The sequence below is a fragment of the Zootoca vivipara genome, chromosome 2 (genome assembly GCF_965207765.1).
Source record: "Zootoca vivipara chromosome 2, rZooViv2.hap1.1, whole genome shotgun sequence".
NCBI lineage: Eukaryota > Metazoa > Chordata > Lepidosauria > Squamata > Lacertidae > Zootoca > Zootoca vivipara.
The window spans coordinates 7,919,841-7,934,853 of NC_142584.1; the positions used below are offsets into that span (position 1 = coordinate 7,919,841).

At 43.6% G+C, this 15,013-nt stretch overlaps 1 protein-coding gene across 4 annotated transcripts in view; it reads left to right on the forward strand.

The window, feature by feature from the left end:
* The window catches only part of SLC11A2 (solute carrier family 11 member 2), a 62,575-nt gene that overhangs the window by 6,320 nt on the left and 41,242 nt on the right, over nucleotides 1–15,013 (forward strand). For 2 of the 4 annotated variants that reach the window (XM_035103090.3, XM_035103098.3), the window contains exons 2-4: nucleotides 3,897–3,980; nucleotides 12,212–12,336; nucleotides 14,301–14,426. In XM_035103090.3, the coding sequence (XP_034958981.1) occupies nucleotides 3,947–3,980; nucleotides 12,212–12,336; nucleotides 14,301–14,426 (285 nt within the window). In that variant the 5' untranslated portion in view covers nucleotides 3,897–3,946. Of the gene's footprint in view, nucleotides 1–3,896; nucleotides 3,981–9,522; nucleotides 9,868–12,211; nucleotides 12,337–14,300; nucleotides 14,427–15,013 lie in introns of those variants that run through there. The other 2 variants (XM_035103106.3, XM_088661246.1) reach the window with 1 other exon arrangement.

The following is a 15,013-nucleotide window of genomic DNA, read 5'->3' on the forward strand; positions in this document are numbered from 1 at the left end:
GTTCTAGCCTTCAGAGGAAGTGCTTTCAAACTCAGTCTATCTGTCCTTCTGAAAGAGAGTGTCCTGCTTTTGCATCCTTATTATTCGTTGGGAAGATTCTTTGGGAGAAATGTGGGAACCACAAGCCCAGTCTTCCCCAATTTGGTGCTCTTAGGATTTCAGTTACCACCAGCATCAGTCAGTTGAAGAAGCTTACTATCCCACTTAAACTTTCTGATAATTCAGAATGGGACAATTCTGGCAGGATGCTTAAGCATATCCGTACAATGGCTTCAGCTAAACAAATATTATCTGTATTGTATTGTGGAGGTGAACCCGATTGTAAAATATTTTAATCGTAATGGAACACTCCACAAACAGACTAGGATTCTGTTGGCTTTTGCTCTCAAGCTGCTTGCTAATCCATATTTCTGTATAACAAGTTTTTTCATGTATTTTTTCCTTGAAGTGAAAGCAGTGCTAAAATTGACTTAGTTCTGACTCCTGCCACCCACATCTGCTTCTCTGCAATTAGTGCTCCTGATTCATATTTTACAAAATGAGCAGCCATTTAAGTATTCAAAATGATATTTGCCTTGGTTAGTTTCCCTTCTGACTTGCTTAGAGCTTCCTAGGACCGGCTGACAAATTACCACAAGTCCTTTGTATGCCTGCCTTCTACAGCTGCCTTTCCCAGCCTTTTATCTCTTGTATTCCTTGTCCTTCCCTCTACTTGTTCCCCTCGTTGAGCATAACATATATTTACAAACTTTACGCATTTAGTCTGACCACAGAGTTTTCAGCTTCCCTAGGGCAGAACTTCAAGGTTGTGGGAAGTGGTGCAGAATATTCGTATGCTAAGAAGCAGTTTTGAAAAATGTCACAGTGATAGGACCAGCCGATAGAACCTGAAGCTGGGATGAGGAGCCTGTGGCCCTCCAGATGTTGGTGGACTCCAACTCGTATCATTCTCAGACAGCATAGCCCAAACATCCCCAAACTGCGGCCCTCCAGATGTTTTGGCCTACAACTCCCATGATCCCTAGCTAACAGGACCAGTGGTTGGGAAGATGGTCCAAAACATCTGGATGGACAAGGTTTGGGGATGTCTGGCATAGCCTGTAGTCAGGGGTGTTGGGCAATGCATTCTGGCAACATCTGGAGGGCCAAAGATTCCTAATCCCTGAAGGAGACAACTAGCATTGAAAAGGGATGGTCTGCGCTCTCCATTAAACCCTCCTTATCTCAAGCCTGCACCCTTGTTAGACTGAGAGTAGTAAACTGCCATATCAAAGTTCTGGCTCAAGCGACCTCCTTTGTGAGAGGCATGAGAGAGTTCAGTGTTTATTAGGAAAGAAAGGGCTTGTTTGTTCTGGGGGAAGATTAAAAGAACAAACTATTTCAGACACATCTTGGAGGAGCTGTCTCTGCTATATAGACTGAACTGCAATTGGACTTTGGTATCACTGAAAGCTGCCTGCTCCTGCTAGGGGGCATGTGGAACTGCAGGCCGAAACTCTGGAACTTTGTAGGTTCCCCTTAAGGCTTGTTGTTTTCTTGCATTTATATCCCACCTTTTTCTCCAAGGATCTTAAGGGGACATACATGGTTCTCCCTCTGCTCATTTAATCCCAAACAACAACCCTGTGAGGTAGGATAGGCTGAGAGGCAGTGACTGGCCCGAGGTCACCCAGCAAGCTTCATGGCCAAGTGGGGATTCAAAGCTAGGCCTCCCAAGTCCTAGTCTGACACTAACCACAGCACCACACTGGCAAAGAGACACTCTTCTGCCAGTTTTGGCAGAACCAAACTTGCCTACCCCGAGGAAAAATGCTAATTACAGTGGACCCTCTGGTTATGAATTTAATTAGTTTTGAGAGTCCATGCGCACCCCGAAAAATCCGTAACCACGCGGCACAATAGAGCGCTTCTGCACATGTTTGAGCGGCGAAACCTGGAAGAATACGCTTCTGGGTTTGCCGCTTTCGCAACCCGAAGATTACATATCCAGAGCGGTACGTAGTTTGAGGGTTCACTGTAATGTTAATCACCTTTTGCTTGCAGCCACATTTCCCTCTTTTTTGTGTCTCTTTCTAGTGGGCACCTGTCAGTCAAGTTCAAGAAATGGCACTTCTGTTCTCAATGTAGTATTGAAATAAAAATACTCCACAGGTTGAAAAATGTTGTGTGTAAATTCTAGCAACACTGGGTTGGAGTTGCTTGGTAGATTGTTTGTTTAATTTGTTAGTTGCTTTATCTTGCCCAGGGCAACCCAAAGCAACTTACATCCAAACAAACAAACAAACAGACAAATAGAAAACCTTACGTAGATTCATTAAAACCAAGAGGAAAAAGAAATGCATGAGAAACATCCCAGTTCCAAATGCATCAAACAAAAAATGATGCCTGGTTCCAAACGAATCAAGCAAGTGAGTCAAGACACGAAATATAAAATAAGGAAAATATTCTTTGAGGAATTACCTGCTCTTCGTGCATCTTCATATTCGCACCTGCCTTCTGGTTGGTCTGTCCTATGACTGGTTCATCCACGTGACGCAGAATTGGGTTCTTGCATCCTTTACAGCAGTGGTTGGTAGTGACCACCTGTGATTGATGGGACTGTGAATGAAGACCTGAGGTTGGAAAAGTGTCTGGGGTGGGATAGAAATTTACAAGGCATTTGGGTTGGGCTCAGTGGTGGACCCAGGTGGCGCTGTGGGTTAAACCACAGAGTCTAGGGCTTGCTGATCAGAAGGTCGGCGGTTCGAATCCCTGCAACGGGGTGAGCTCCCATTGCTCGGTCCCAGCTCCTGCTCACCTAGCAGTTCGAAAGCACATCAAAAGTGCAAGTAGATAAATAGCTTCCCGCTCCGGCGGGAAGGTAAACGGCGTTTCCGTGCGCTGCTCCAGTTCGCCAGAAGCAGCTTTGTCATGCTGGCCACATGACCCAGAAGCTGTCTGCGGACAAACGCCGGCTCCCTCAGCCTATAGAGCTAGATGAGCGCCGCAACCCCAGAGTCGGACACGACTGGACCTGATGGTCAGGGGCCCCTTTACCTTTACCAATGGTGGTCTAGGAAACCCTGCTTTATTGTCTCTTCAACATGAATTTAATGAGCTAGATGATGCGTTGGTGTGTCCACAGGATGATTCACTGGGGGTGCAGCATTTATTATTATTGAGTTTATATACCGCCCTATACCTGGAGGTCTCGGGGCAGTTCACAGAAAAGATCACAACATATATAATCAGAATGAAAACAACCACCCAATAACACCCCTCCAGAAAAGAGCCACGTTTTAAAAGGGTATAGGATGTCAAACAGATCAACCAAAGGCCTGGTTAAAAAGGAACGCTTCTGCCTGACGCCTAAAGTTGTGTAAAGAAGGCGCCAGGCGACCTTCCCTGGGGAGAGCATTCCACAGACGGGGAGCCACTGCAGAGAAGGCCCTGTTCTTGTGTTGCCACCCTCTGCACCTATCGAGGAGGAGGCACATGAGGGAGGGCCTCAGAAGATGATCTCGGGGTCCAGGTAGGTTCATATGGAAAGAGGCACTTCTAGAGGTATTGGGGTCCTGAGCTGTTTAAGGTCCGTGCATCTTGAATGCAGCAGTACTGTGTCTCTTTTAGACCTTATTGACCATCTTCTCAATGCACCCACACCCTCCACTGTAAATGCTGCGCTCTAAAGGACATGAACCACACTGTGGCTGTGTGGTTCCGTGTGTGCTCCACTTCTCCACCATCTTTCCTTCCATCATCACAGATCTGTGTTCTGTTACGTTTGCATTTCCAATCCCATCTTTCCTGGAAGAGGTGAAAAGGACAGACTCGGACTGTTGCAGAGTCTCATTAAACTTCAGGCGCCCCATGCAGCCATGTCCTAATGGTTTTTATTTCTTTGTGCTCTCTCCTAGTGAATGTGACCTCTTCTAAAGAGCCTGGCTCTACAGAGAAAGCTCCCACCATGACACCTGGAAAGGAGCGGGAAGCGTTATATGGTAAATTTGCTATTTCATTCGTCGTCGTTTTCAGGAACTTGATGAAACTTTCCAGACCAAACGGACAGGAAATCTAAAAATAATAATAATCCTGTCTTTAATTGAATGTCTACTGTTTTCTCTGTCTTATGTACCAGTGCGAGATGTTAATTTGGGGCAGTGTTTGGGTTTTAAAAATCATCATTATTAAATTTCTATACTGCCCTTCATCCGAGGATCACAGGGCAGTTTGCAATGTAAAAACACAAAAAGACATACCTTTGTAATAAAACACACACACACACACACACCGGCAATTTTAAAGGCGGCAGATTGTTAAATTAGCCAAAGGCCTGGGAGAAGAGGAATACTTTTGCCTGGTGTCTAAAGATATGCAATGAAGGGGCCAGGCAAGCCTCCCTGGGGAGGGCCTCCCACAAGCGGGGAGCCACCGCAGAAAAAGCCCGTTCTCATGTTTCCACCCTCTGCACCTCTTGTGGAGGAGGCACGTGAAGAAGGGCCTCAGGTGATTATCGCAGGGTCCAGTTCGGTTCTTATGGTTTCCTTGAAATGAAGGTCTGCGAAGACTGTGGTGTCTTTAAGGTATATGGTTTCATTTACACATACTGTATATACAACCTGTGCATATAGGACGGAGAGGCAAACAGCAGATCTTCCTCCAGCAGATCTTACTCCTTCATTAGGTTTCCAGCACAGAGCAAACAAGTTTCTGTCTTTGCCTCTTCTAGCATTCAGCTTTTCAGCTCACCCACCAACTCTGGCTTTTGCCGTTCTAACTACCAGCCAAGTGGTGGTGAGAGGGGATGCCAACCTATTTGTTTCTATAGCAGCCTCTTTGGATTTGTAAATTGCGGTACTTAACTAGTCAGGCAAAGCTATCACCCAGACCAGGCATGGCCAAACTTGGCCCTCCAGCTGTTTTGGGACTACAACTCCCATCTTCCCTAGCTAACAGGACTAGTGGTCAGGGATGATGGGAATTGTAGTCCCAAAACAGCTGGAGGGCCAAGTTTGGCAATGCCTGAACTAGACAAAGGAAGTGGTTTGGCAAGCTTACTCTTATTTCTTTATTAAAATTGCTATGTACAGTTGCATCATAAAACTATATCATAAAAACATAACCCTATAAAACTATAGAATAAGATATTCATTCTCTTATACGTTCTACCCCACACATGCAGGATCAGATGTTTTGGAAAGGGGCACAGTGTGTGGGCCTGAGTTTTCCCTCCCAACCTCATAACAGAGCAATAGTGGATAACCAACCCTGATCTGGAATGTGCCATTCTCTTTGCCCCCATCCCTGCTTTTAGGACTGGGAAAGAAATGGGAGCAATCCCCTGCGGCTGAATATCATTTGTCCAAACGAACTGTAAGCAAACTCTGTGGAACTAGGGGATACATTCTAGGAAATCCTTTAACTGCCGGCTTGTTAAATCCACCCAGCAGTGTTGTACTAGATAATTTTTACGGGCTCTATATTCACGTTATCATCAACCTCCCAGCCATTGTAATGGACACTTTTTAGTTTGTCTTGAATTACGCCTATGGGCTTGTGCAGCTAGAAAACACTGCTATATAGGTCTGTGTTCTCAAGGCCCTTTAAGAGGTTGGTTCTGTCTGAATTTCAGCGGTGTTGGGGAAGGTCAAACCAGATGGACCTCTGAGATGACTTTATCTTTTGTCAACGTAGACCCTCCGTGCAGCTAACAACAGCTGTGGCTTTTAACGGGCTCCAGTTCCCTGTGATTATGAAACCCCCCCAATATCTTCCAAAACCCTCTGTTGCCCCGAGGCCCTCTGAAAGAGAAATAATTCCACTGAGCCCCTTTCACAAGATGAGGACGTAGCTTAGCACTCTCTGCCTGCTTCCTGAGTAGCTTCAGTCTTGAGACCTTTTTCACAAATCTACATCACTTTCATAGGAACATAAGACACTGCCTTTTACCAAGTCAGACCACTTGTCTGTATATTATTAATACTGTCATAATTTCCAATTTTGGAGGGACCCAGGTGGCGCTGTGGTTAAACCACTGAGCCTAGGGCTTGCTGATCAGAAGGTCGGCGGTTCAAATCCCTGTGACGGGGTGAGCTCCCGTTGCTTGGTCCCAGCTCCTGCCAACCTAGCAGTTCGAAAGCATGTCAAAATGCAAGTAGATAAATAGGAACCGCTACAGCGGGAAGGTAAACAGCGTTTCCATGTGCTGCTCTGGTTTGCCAGAAGCGGCTTAGTCATGCTGGCCACATGACCTGGAAGCTATACGCCGGCTCCCTCGGCCAATAATGCGAGATGAGCGCCGCAACCCCAGAGTCGGTCATGACTGGACGTAATGGTCAGGGGTCTCCTTTACCTTTACCTTTAATTTCCAATTTATGACTCACCCTTCACCCTAAGGTCCCAGGACAGGTTACGACAATTAAAATACAATGTTAAGAGCAACATGCAGTCAAAAAAAAACACTGGGGTGGGGTGGGGTGGGTGTCCTAAAAATACACATCTCAGGTGTCAAAAGCCAGGATAAGGAAGTGTGTCATCAGCATGAAGATTCAATGGATTGAAATGGGGACTTTTGGCTCGCAAAGCAAGCATTGTACTTGTACTGAGCTATGCGGTACTGTAACTCGTGGGGCCTTTGTCTTTGGAAGTTATTTATAAATTCCCCATTATTGCTTTTCTTAGTTCTAACAGTCTTGGTGGATTTGCCAAGTTGAAAGCATGTCTTTGTTAGCCTGCTTATTTTTATTATTATTATTATTATTATTATTATTATTAATTTCATTTCTATACCGCTTTATATTTTTAAGAAAAATCTCAATGCAGTTTACAGCACATTAAAACATCAATAAAACAACCCAAAATCAAACATTTCTGAAGAAAGTCAAATATAAAATATACAGTCAAAGCAACATAATTAACAGGAAGCTAAAATATTATCTTAAAGATTTCAAAATAAAGCATTACAAAGGGGGTCAACTACAGAATACATATTTAACACAAAGTTAACAAAAAAATTAAAACCTTTCAAAAGAAAACATTACTAAGTGAAGTCAAATACAGGTGAAACTCAAAAAATTAGAATATTGTCAAAAAGTTCGTTTATTTCAGTAATGCAACTTAAAAGGTGAAACCAATATAGGAGATAGACTCATGACATGCAAAGCGAGATACGTCAAGCCTTTATTTGTTGTATACATGGAAGCGAGCCCTGTGTAATGGAATAGGGTTTAATGTTGCGTGCATAAGAGTCTACTGTAAAGGTAGAATTTGCCAGTAATGGGGGAATTGCACCAACTATCCACGATTATTTTCTTTTGGGGCTGGGCATGCAGCTTTTCTAAAAGAAAACACTCATGTCCATCTGAGCTGAAACCAGCTCAATTAACCCATTACTTTTAGCTTCTGGCTGGATAACTGAATTTTCTAAGAGCCAATTTTCTGATGGGATTTAAGGAATGTAACAGAACTGTTTATACATAACAGTTTCCCATACCCTAACGTAGAGGAATTTGAGTAGTTCATGAACAATCCTCTCTTTCTCTGTCTTCTTAAAACCATGATATAAACGATGACCAAATGCCAGTTAACGGTTAAAATGTTGTTTAGTGGTATGCATAAGTAAGGACGATTCTTGGCCAATATTCTTAAAACTGGAAATAATGAATCACCGCACTCCTTGGTTTTGTGCTGTTAAATATGTTGATTTTTTTATATATAGCTATGACCACATCTGTTATTTTAAATCTGTGTAATTCAATTGCACTTCACTACCAAATAGCAAAGGTGCCATTTGGTGTCTTGTTCAGCAGTTTTATCAGTCTGCGGAAGCAGGCTTTTAAACAATATTTCCTCAGGAGGGAAGAGCCAAGGAAATGCAAGGTGACTTTCCTCCACAGAGTGGTTTTTCAGAACTCTTGAAATACTCAGCTTCTAAGGAACAATCCTTGATTTTTGCAAGCAGTCTTTAGGCTTTTTCAGATCTGAAGAAGGAAATCAAATCTCTCCAGGTCTTCGCCGTCTTACAGGTCTTCTCCCACAACTCTCTGAAACAACCAACGGAAAATATCTCTATATGCTTTTCATGTTCCTTGTTTAGGTGTGGTATTTGGAAATCCTGCAGTTGGTTTTGTCTAATTTTTCTTATCTTTAAACTGCCTAGTCATGAAGACGTCCAAACTAGCAATGGAATAATAATAATAATAATAATAATAATAATAATAATAATAATTTATTATTTATACCCCGCCCATCTGGCTGGGTTTCCCCAGCCACTCTGGGCGGCTTCCAACAGAAAAATAAAATACAGTAATCTATTAAACATTTAAAGCCTCCCTAAACAGGGCTGCATTCAGATGTCTTCTAAAAGTCTGGTAGTTGTTTTTCTCTTTGACATCTGACCGGAGAGCGTTCCACAGGGCGGGCGCCACTACCGAGAAGGCCCTCTGCCTGGTTCCCTGCAACTTGGCTTCTCACAACGAGGGAACCGCCAGAAGGCCCTTGGTGCTGGACCTCAGTGTCCGGGCAGAATGATGGAGGTGGAGACGCTCCTTCAGGTATACTGGACCAAGGCCATTTAGGGTTTTAAAGGTCAACACCAACACTTTGAATTGCGCTCGGAAACGTATTGGGAGCCACGTACTGGAACATTAGCTGAGTAATGATTAGATCAGCAGAATCACTGCTTGAATTTCACAGGACCAGAGAGGGATGATTTGCTCATGGTTGACCATCATGGCAACTGTTTTTAGGAGGCTTTGGGTGGGGATGATTGGTTAAAACTGGAGAATTCTGCATGGGGACTGGGGATTTCCCTAAAGGCCTCTCTACCTTCTTTGCCATGTGTTGCTAAAAGGCTACTTTAAGAGTTATAATAGCTTACCTGTTGATATTATCATACAGTTGGAAGAGAACTCCAGAGGTCTTCTTGTCCAACTCCTTGCCATTGCACAAAGTCTCCTGCATTGGCCTGAGGTTGAACTAGATGACCTGTCCAGTTATCTTCCAAATCTGTGATGCTACGAGCAGGTCAGAAACTAAAAAATAATACTCCACTTTGATGACTTCTGATTTTGACACAGCGGTGGTGTCATTTTCTAGGAGTGTGGAGTTTTGAAACCTTTTTTTGTCATGGCCAAATATTTGGATAAACAGTGAAACCTGGTGCTTAAATGGCAACTTTCTGCTCTCACCAGAACAAAGCAGAAAATTCACTATCGTCTAGTGAAATCCTCAGGCACCTGGTTGAAATTCCCCTTCCCACTCACCCTGTACGTACAAGACTGAAGCAAGCAGCCCTGTAAAGACCGAAATCATTCAGCATGCCCCTAAAACAGAACTTCTCTCCTTTTGCTGACCTATATTTGCCAGGCAGCCTTACACACCTTTTAAAAGAGGACATTCCAGATTCTTTCTCTCTGCTTTGCGACAGCTGACGCTTTTTGTCAAGTGGCCAATTTTTCAGTACGCAACTTCAGGGAAGTCGACAACAGGCTGCATCTGTGTGCTACGTTCTGTTCCTTACACTTTCTCGTCTTTGTTTAACTAGCTAGGCAAGGTGAGTTTGGCTCATCTGGGGGTGGAATTCTTCCTGCAATGGTGGTTTTTCATTACACAACAGTTGCTTTAAAGCCACCATGTCAACAGATCTGCTGAGTGGCATCGCCTCTTTAATTTGGGAGGCGGGGAAGGCAGAGGTGTAGGAGGAGAAACTGACTTCACAGCTGCAACAGAAAACCGTGTGTTATGTGCATCCTTACTGTTCCTGTTTCTCGACTATATATTGGCCTCTTCTACGCTTCCAAGGAGGCTGGTGTAAGTGGAGCTCAGCTTTCTTGGTCCCTGGAAGCAGAAGCAAAATGCCACGTGGGGAATACAAATTAGAGTACAAGAGTGAGTACAACCAGAGCATTGGGGCAAGGGGGAGGGCATAGAATGACATTTCAGGACTTGGTGTAAAACTTTTTTTCCAGTGTCTTGTAACTTTTCCCTTTTGCAGAGAGTGGGGGGCTGTTTTGGGGAAAACACTTGTTAGATGCCTTCTGTAGATCTGTGTCTACATAGCATTCTTTGATGCAATTCTTGTTTAATCCACAACTTCCCTACGGTTAAAAAGAAGAAGTTGTACTCTGCACCTGAATTTTGTGTGCTAGCCACATTTTTTATCTTGAATAAAGCTGTAAGATGTGTTAAAGGGTGAACATTATTTTCAGCCCTTTTGGACTGGACCCAAAGGGTCTATCTAATCTAGCCTCCTGTGACCTCTCAAATGCCTTTGGGAAACTCACAAGGCAAAAGCCATTCCATCAGATAAGGAATACTTGAATACTTTATAGAAATTTGGTATGTGCAAAATGGAGCCTCGGCACTTCAGTCAATCGAGCTTGGACTTCAGATGAAGGATATGTTTTTATGTCTAGAGCAAAAATAAAATTAGCATGTCAGTAATAGCAGACTGTTGCTGGGATTTCTTGAGCGCCAAAGAATAGAATGCTATACGGTACATAGCATTAAAATCTGCCTACAGGCTTACAATCTAAATAGACTGGTACATTAAGGAGAAGGAAGGAAGGAAGGAAGGAAGGAAGGGGGAAGTTGATGGAGAAAGAGAGATGCTTTGCCAACTAGTAGTTATGTTGAAGGGAGAGAGCAAATGATCACCTGGTTTGGAAAACAGGAGGAAATGTCTTCTCATTCTAGAAAGGTATTGGTAACAAGGGAAGGACTGGAATTGATCTGGCTGTAAGAAAGGAGCAGCTGGTCAGCATCTTGGGCTCTGGGCTTGGAAGGACAGTTAGCCTGCAAGTACAGGTAGGGGGAGGCATGTCTCCGAGAAGGAAGGTACCTCTTCCCCTCCATCGAAGGGCAGCTCTGTGCTCACTGCTGGAAGCCGGTCATATATAGGCTGCACAGCTAAACTGGATCCCTGCCTGTTGCCACCCACCCACCCCAATTTCAGGGACCCAACATGTTGGAACCATCAAATTGTGTTATGGGAAAGTATTGCAGTAGGCCTGCAACTTACTTGGGGGTTACGTCCTAGGAATTGCACTTAAAACCTAAATTGTGTAAAGTCAAAATCCATTGGGTTCAGCGGCGGGTGGGATTGCAAAAGTCATTTTTCCTGAAACCCCACCCTTTTCTGACCCGTTTTTAATTTTTCGCTACATATGTAAATCTGAACGGGCACGAGTTGACTGTGTGCAAGTTGTCGGTACTATTATTATTATTTGTATATGTCGTGTGTAGATTATTAGCCAACACTATAAATGCTCTCATCTTCTGCCCCTTCCCATTGCCATTGGCAGAATTGTTGAATTGTGTGAAGTGTGTTCTCTTGCATCCTTCCATTCTTAAATCTGTGGGGCTTAGCTTGTTTTCTCCTTCAGCAACGGCCAACCACTAGTATGAAGAAGACATCACATCACACATTTCGAGGGAGACACTTCTTAAAAGAGCTTTTCTTGCAGTCGGGGTTTTAGAGTGGTTGTACCAAATTTCATCTTTGTACCCCTGGAAACAACCTTGCAACTTTGAAACAGGAGAATAAGTTTCTTCTTGCAAAGGACAGGACACATACACAAACAAATGCATGCAAAATATGGATAGTTTTAAGAGCGATTAACCATGGTTTCATGGTTGGGGGACAGATGAGCTCATACAGTTCCTAATATTCTATGTAACCTGACTGGCAGACAGTGAGATCCTAAACATGACTGCTCTGAATTCAGTGGGACTTGCTTCTGTAAGGCTTAATCCCAGGTCAGTGGGCATCAGATTTTAACATTAATTTTCTTCTACCCTTTTAAGAAAATGAGCCTGTGATAATGAAGACAATGTAAATGTGCACATATTAAGTTTTTAATGTGCAAAGCAATTTACTATGTTTGTTTTATCTCTGTCTACAGTCATTCTATCTATTGTAGTCACTTCTTTTGGACACGAGGGCTGAGAGGTCCAGCAAAATCAGGTCTCTGCTGGGATTGAATCCCAGGTCTTAGAGAGAGTGCCATAGCATACAATATTGTATAAAACTGAGGTAGCTGATAAACTTTCCTCCAGATGCTCTTGGACAACAACCCTCCGCCCACCTCTGATGATTGCCCATGGTGCCTGGCACTGATGGAAACTAGTCCAGCAACATTTGACAGGCTATTACTTGACGTCCAGGTTGGCACTGAATTTTTCTCCTTTAAGCTCCACTCTGCTTATCAAAATTTCTATTGTCAATTTGCAGAAGATTCCTCGGGGGACGGCGTGAGCACCATTTGCAACACCACACTACCATCTCAGCTTTCTGACTCTACAGATGAATTTACCACCTACTTTGATCAGAAAATACCTGTACCTGAAGATGAAAAGGTAAGTGTGTTGGGCTACCTCTCCTTCAGGGGAAATGGAGGTGTGTGCAGGGCAGCAATTCCCAAATGCTGTGTTGTGGAACTACTATTACGCCACGGAAGAACTGCTTACACAGAGGGAGAAATAATCTACTTGAGCCGCAAGGGACAACTTGTGGAAAATATTGCCCACTTGACCATGCTCCCTTCCAGGCAGCTTCTTCTGGGAAGGGGTGTAATTCTGCACAATGAGCCATATGCAACAGAATTAATCCATTATCCTTTAAGGCTGCATGCTCTTTCCAGTTAAGGCCAACACTAAACTCATGCAGAGATAGGTGGTTCTGGGTATTTTGGTTCCTCTGTTTTGTTTGACTTGGGTTGGGGTTGGTTAAATGTTTAGTTGGGGTTGGCAGTTCTTTTAATTTGGGTATATCTTCTTCTTCTTCTTCTTCTTCTTCTTCTTCTTCTTCTTCTTCTTCTTCTTCCTCCTCCTCCTCCTCCTCCTCCTCCTCCTCCTCCTCCTCCTCCTCCTCCTCCTCCTCCTCTTCTTCTTCTTCTTCTTCTTTTCTGTTGATTTATTGGTTTTAGTCTGTATAAGATACAGTGGTACCTCGTGTTGTGTAACCTCCAGGTTACGGAATCTTTGGGTTATGGCCGGGCCTCCGGAACGGATCCCATTCGTAACTGGAGGTACCACTGTACTGTATTCTGTTTTTTATGTTTGATGTTTTATTATATTTATATATGCTGAAAGCCACCCAGAGTGGCTGGGGAAATCCAACCAGATGGGCAGGATACAAATAATAAAATTATTATTATTATCACTACATGATCTAAAGTAAACTATTGCAGCTATCAGAGTAAAGGCTGTCTCCAATGTTTAATTTGAAAGGGAAGCATGCTTTTGCTCTTAGAAATACAAAGGTTTAGATCATCAACTAAAATGGCTTTCAGTGGGTTTTCTTCCACTTAGGTTTTCTTTTTATTAAACAAACCCCAAGTTCCAGGCCATATGGTTGATGTGCAATACTATTTGAAGATGATTACAGTGAGAGATGGGCCTCTATGTACCTTCCTATTACTTTCCAGGGAGCAGAAATGAAACAGTCATTTTCCTTGCTAACCTAGCCAGTGTAATGGTTGAACGAAGAGGAACAATGGTGCTCTGTGGACAGCTACTGATGTTAACTTTTGAAATGTTACAGCAGCACAGACCTTTCCCTGCAGGCTGTGTGTGTGGGCAGTCCCTAAAGCACGGACATAAATTTAGCTGCTTGTGGATCACCTCTGCAGCTAACGATGACCACAAATGCTTCCTAACCAAAGGAATGTTGAGGTTCAAAATGAGCATCTGCAACAAGGAGAGGCATTGTCCAAAACCAGACCATAACATTTGGGAGTCAGAAATCCTTGCTGTTCTGCTGCAGATCACCCAAAGATTGATAATAAGTAGATCCAAACTTTGCTTATCCCCATTCTTGTTCTAGGGCGCACAGAATGTACGCAGGCCACTGCTCAGACCTATTTGGGTTTGTTGCCACCCCACATCAACTGAGCCTTCCTAGAATGCACCCAACATTCCCTTGCAGTCTGAGGTTGGTGGTGGTGGATGGGAGCTGTCTTTCAGAGAAGCTTGCCTGCCATCACTGGTCTCCTGCTTGAGCAAGCCCTGATAAGCTTTAAGGAAGCTTCCCAGGGCACATTTCAAAGTAAATGCTCTAAATTTAGGCCATTGTTAAGATAAACGTGTCTGGCATGATGTAGACTTTGTGTGATGCTGTATCTTTGGGTGGGTTTGCTCCTTTTCTGCTTCTAGCATGATGGTCCTGCTGGAATTAAAGCATCGTTTAAAAAAGAAAGAAAGCAACAACAAAGGAACTTTCCGTGTTGATTGATTGTGACATTAACCATTCGGGCAATTCCTTTCCTTCTGTGGAAAAACACCTCCCCACTCTTAATCCCCCACTCTTTTTTCCTTTTAAGCATCCATTGTTCAGTTTTCGAAAACTCTGGGCCTTCACTGGGCCAGGGTTTCTCATGAGCATAGCCTACTTGGATCCAGGCAACATAGAATCGGATCTGCAGTCTGGCGCCATTGCGGGCTTTAAGGTAAGTAGCCTCTTGCTACAAAACATTTGCTCCTGAGCACCTAAACGCCACCCATAGAGTTTTGAGAGCTTACTCCTACTCCATGTGCAAAGCAATATTAATTCTAGCCAGCAGATGTTTACCATAACCGTGTTTGAATAGGGGACTTCACAGCCTTCTTGGGGTGACCTTGTCTTTATTTTAATGCTTGAGTCCTCCTGACATGAAGATGAATTGCAGTGGGACCAGGCTGGTCTGGAAAGAGTGCTTTTTCTTCCCAAATCACCCAGATGTGGATGTCGCCCCCGTACCATAAATAGGCAAAACTGCATCTCCGCCTGCCCTTTAAATCAGGGGTTCAACTATTCCGTTGTTTCTCTGTCAGAGCAGAAACCGGAAGGTCTACTGATAATGTAAGATCAAGTGGTATAAGCTGATGGTAAGCTATTCTGGAACAACCTTAAAACTTACAATATATTATTCTGCAGCTGAAAAGTTAAGTTTTAAATAAAACATGTCTCTAGCTGGGTTGCTTAACTACTTCGCCCTTAGCAGCTAAGATAGGCTTAAGCTTGATTGCTTACATTACTGGAGGAGGAATGCGTTGG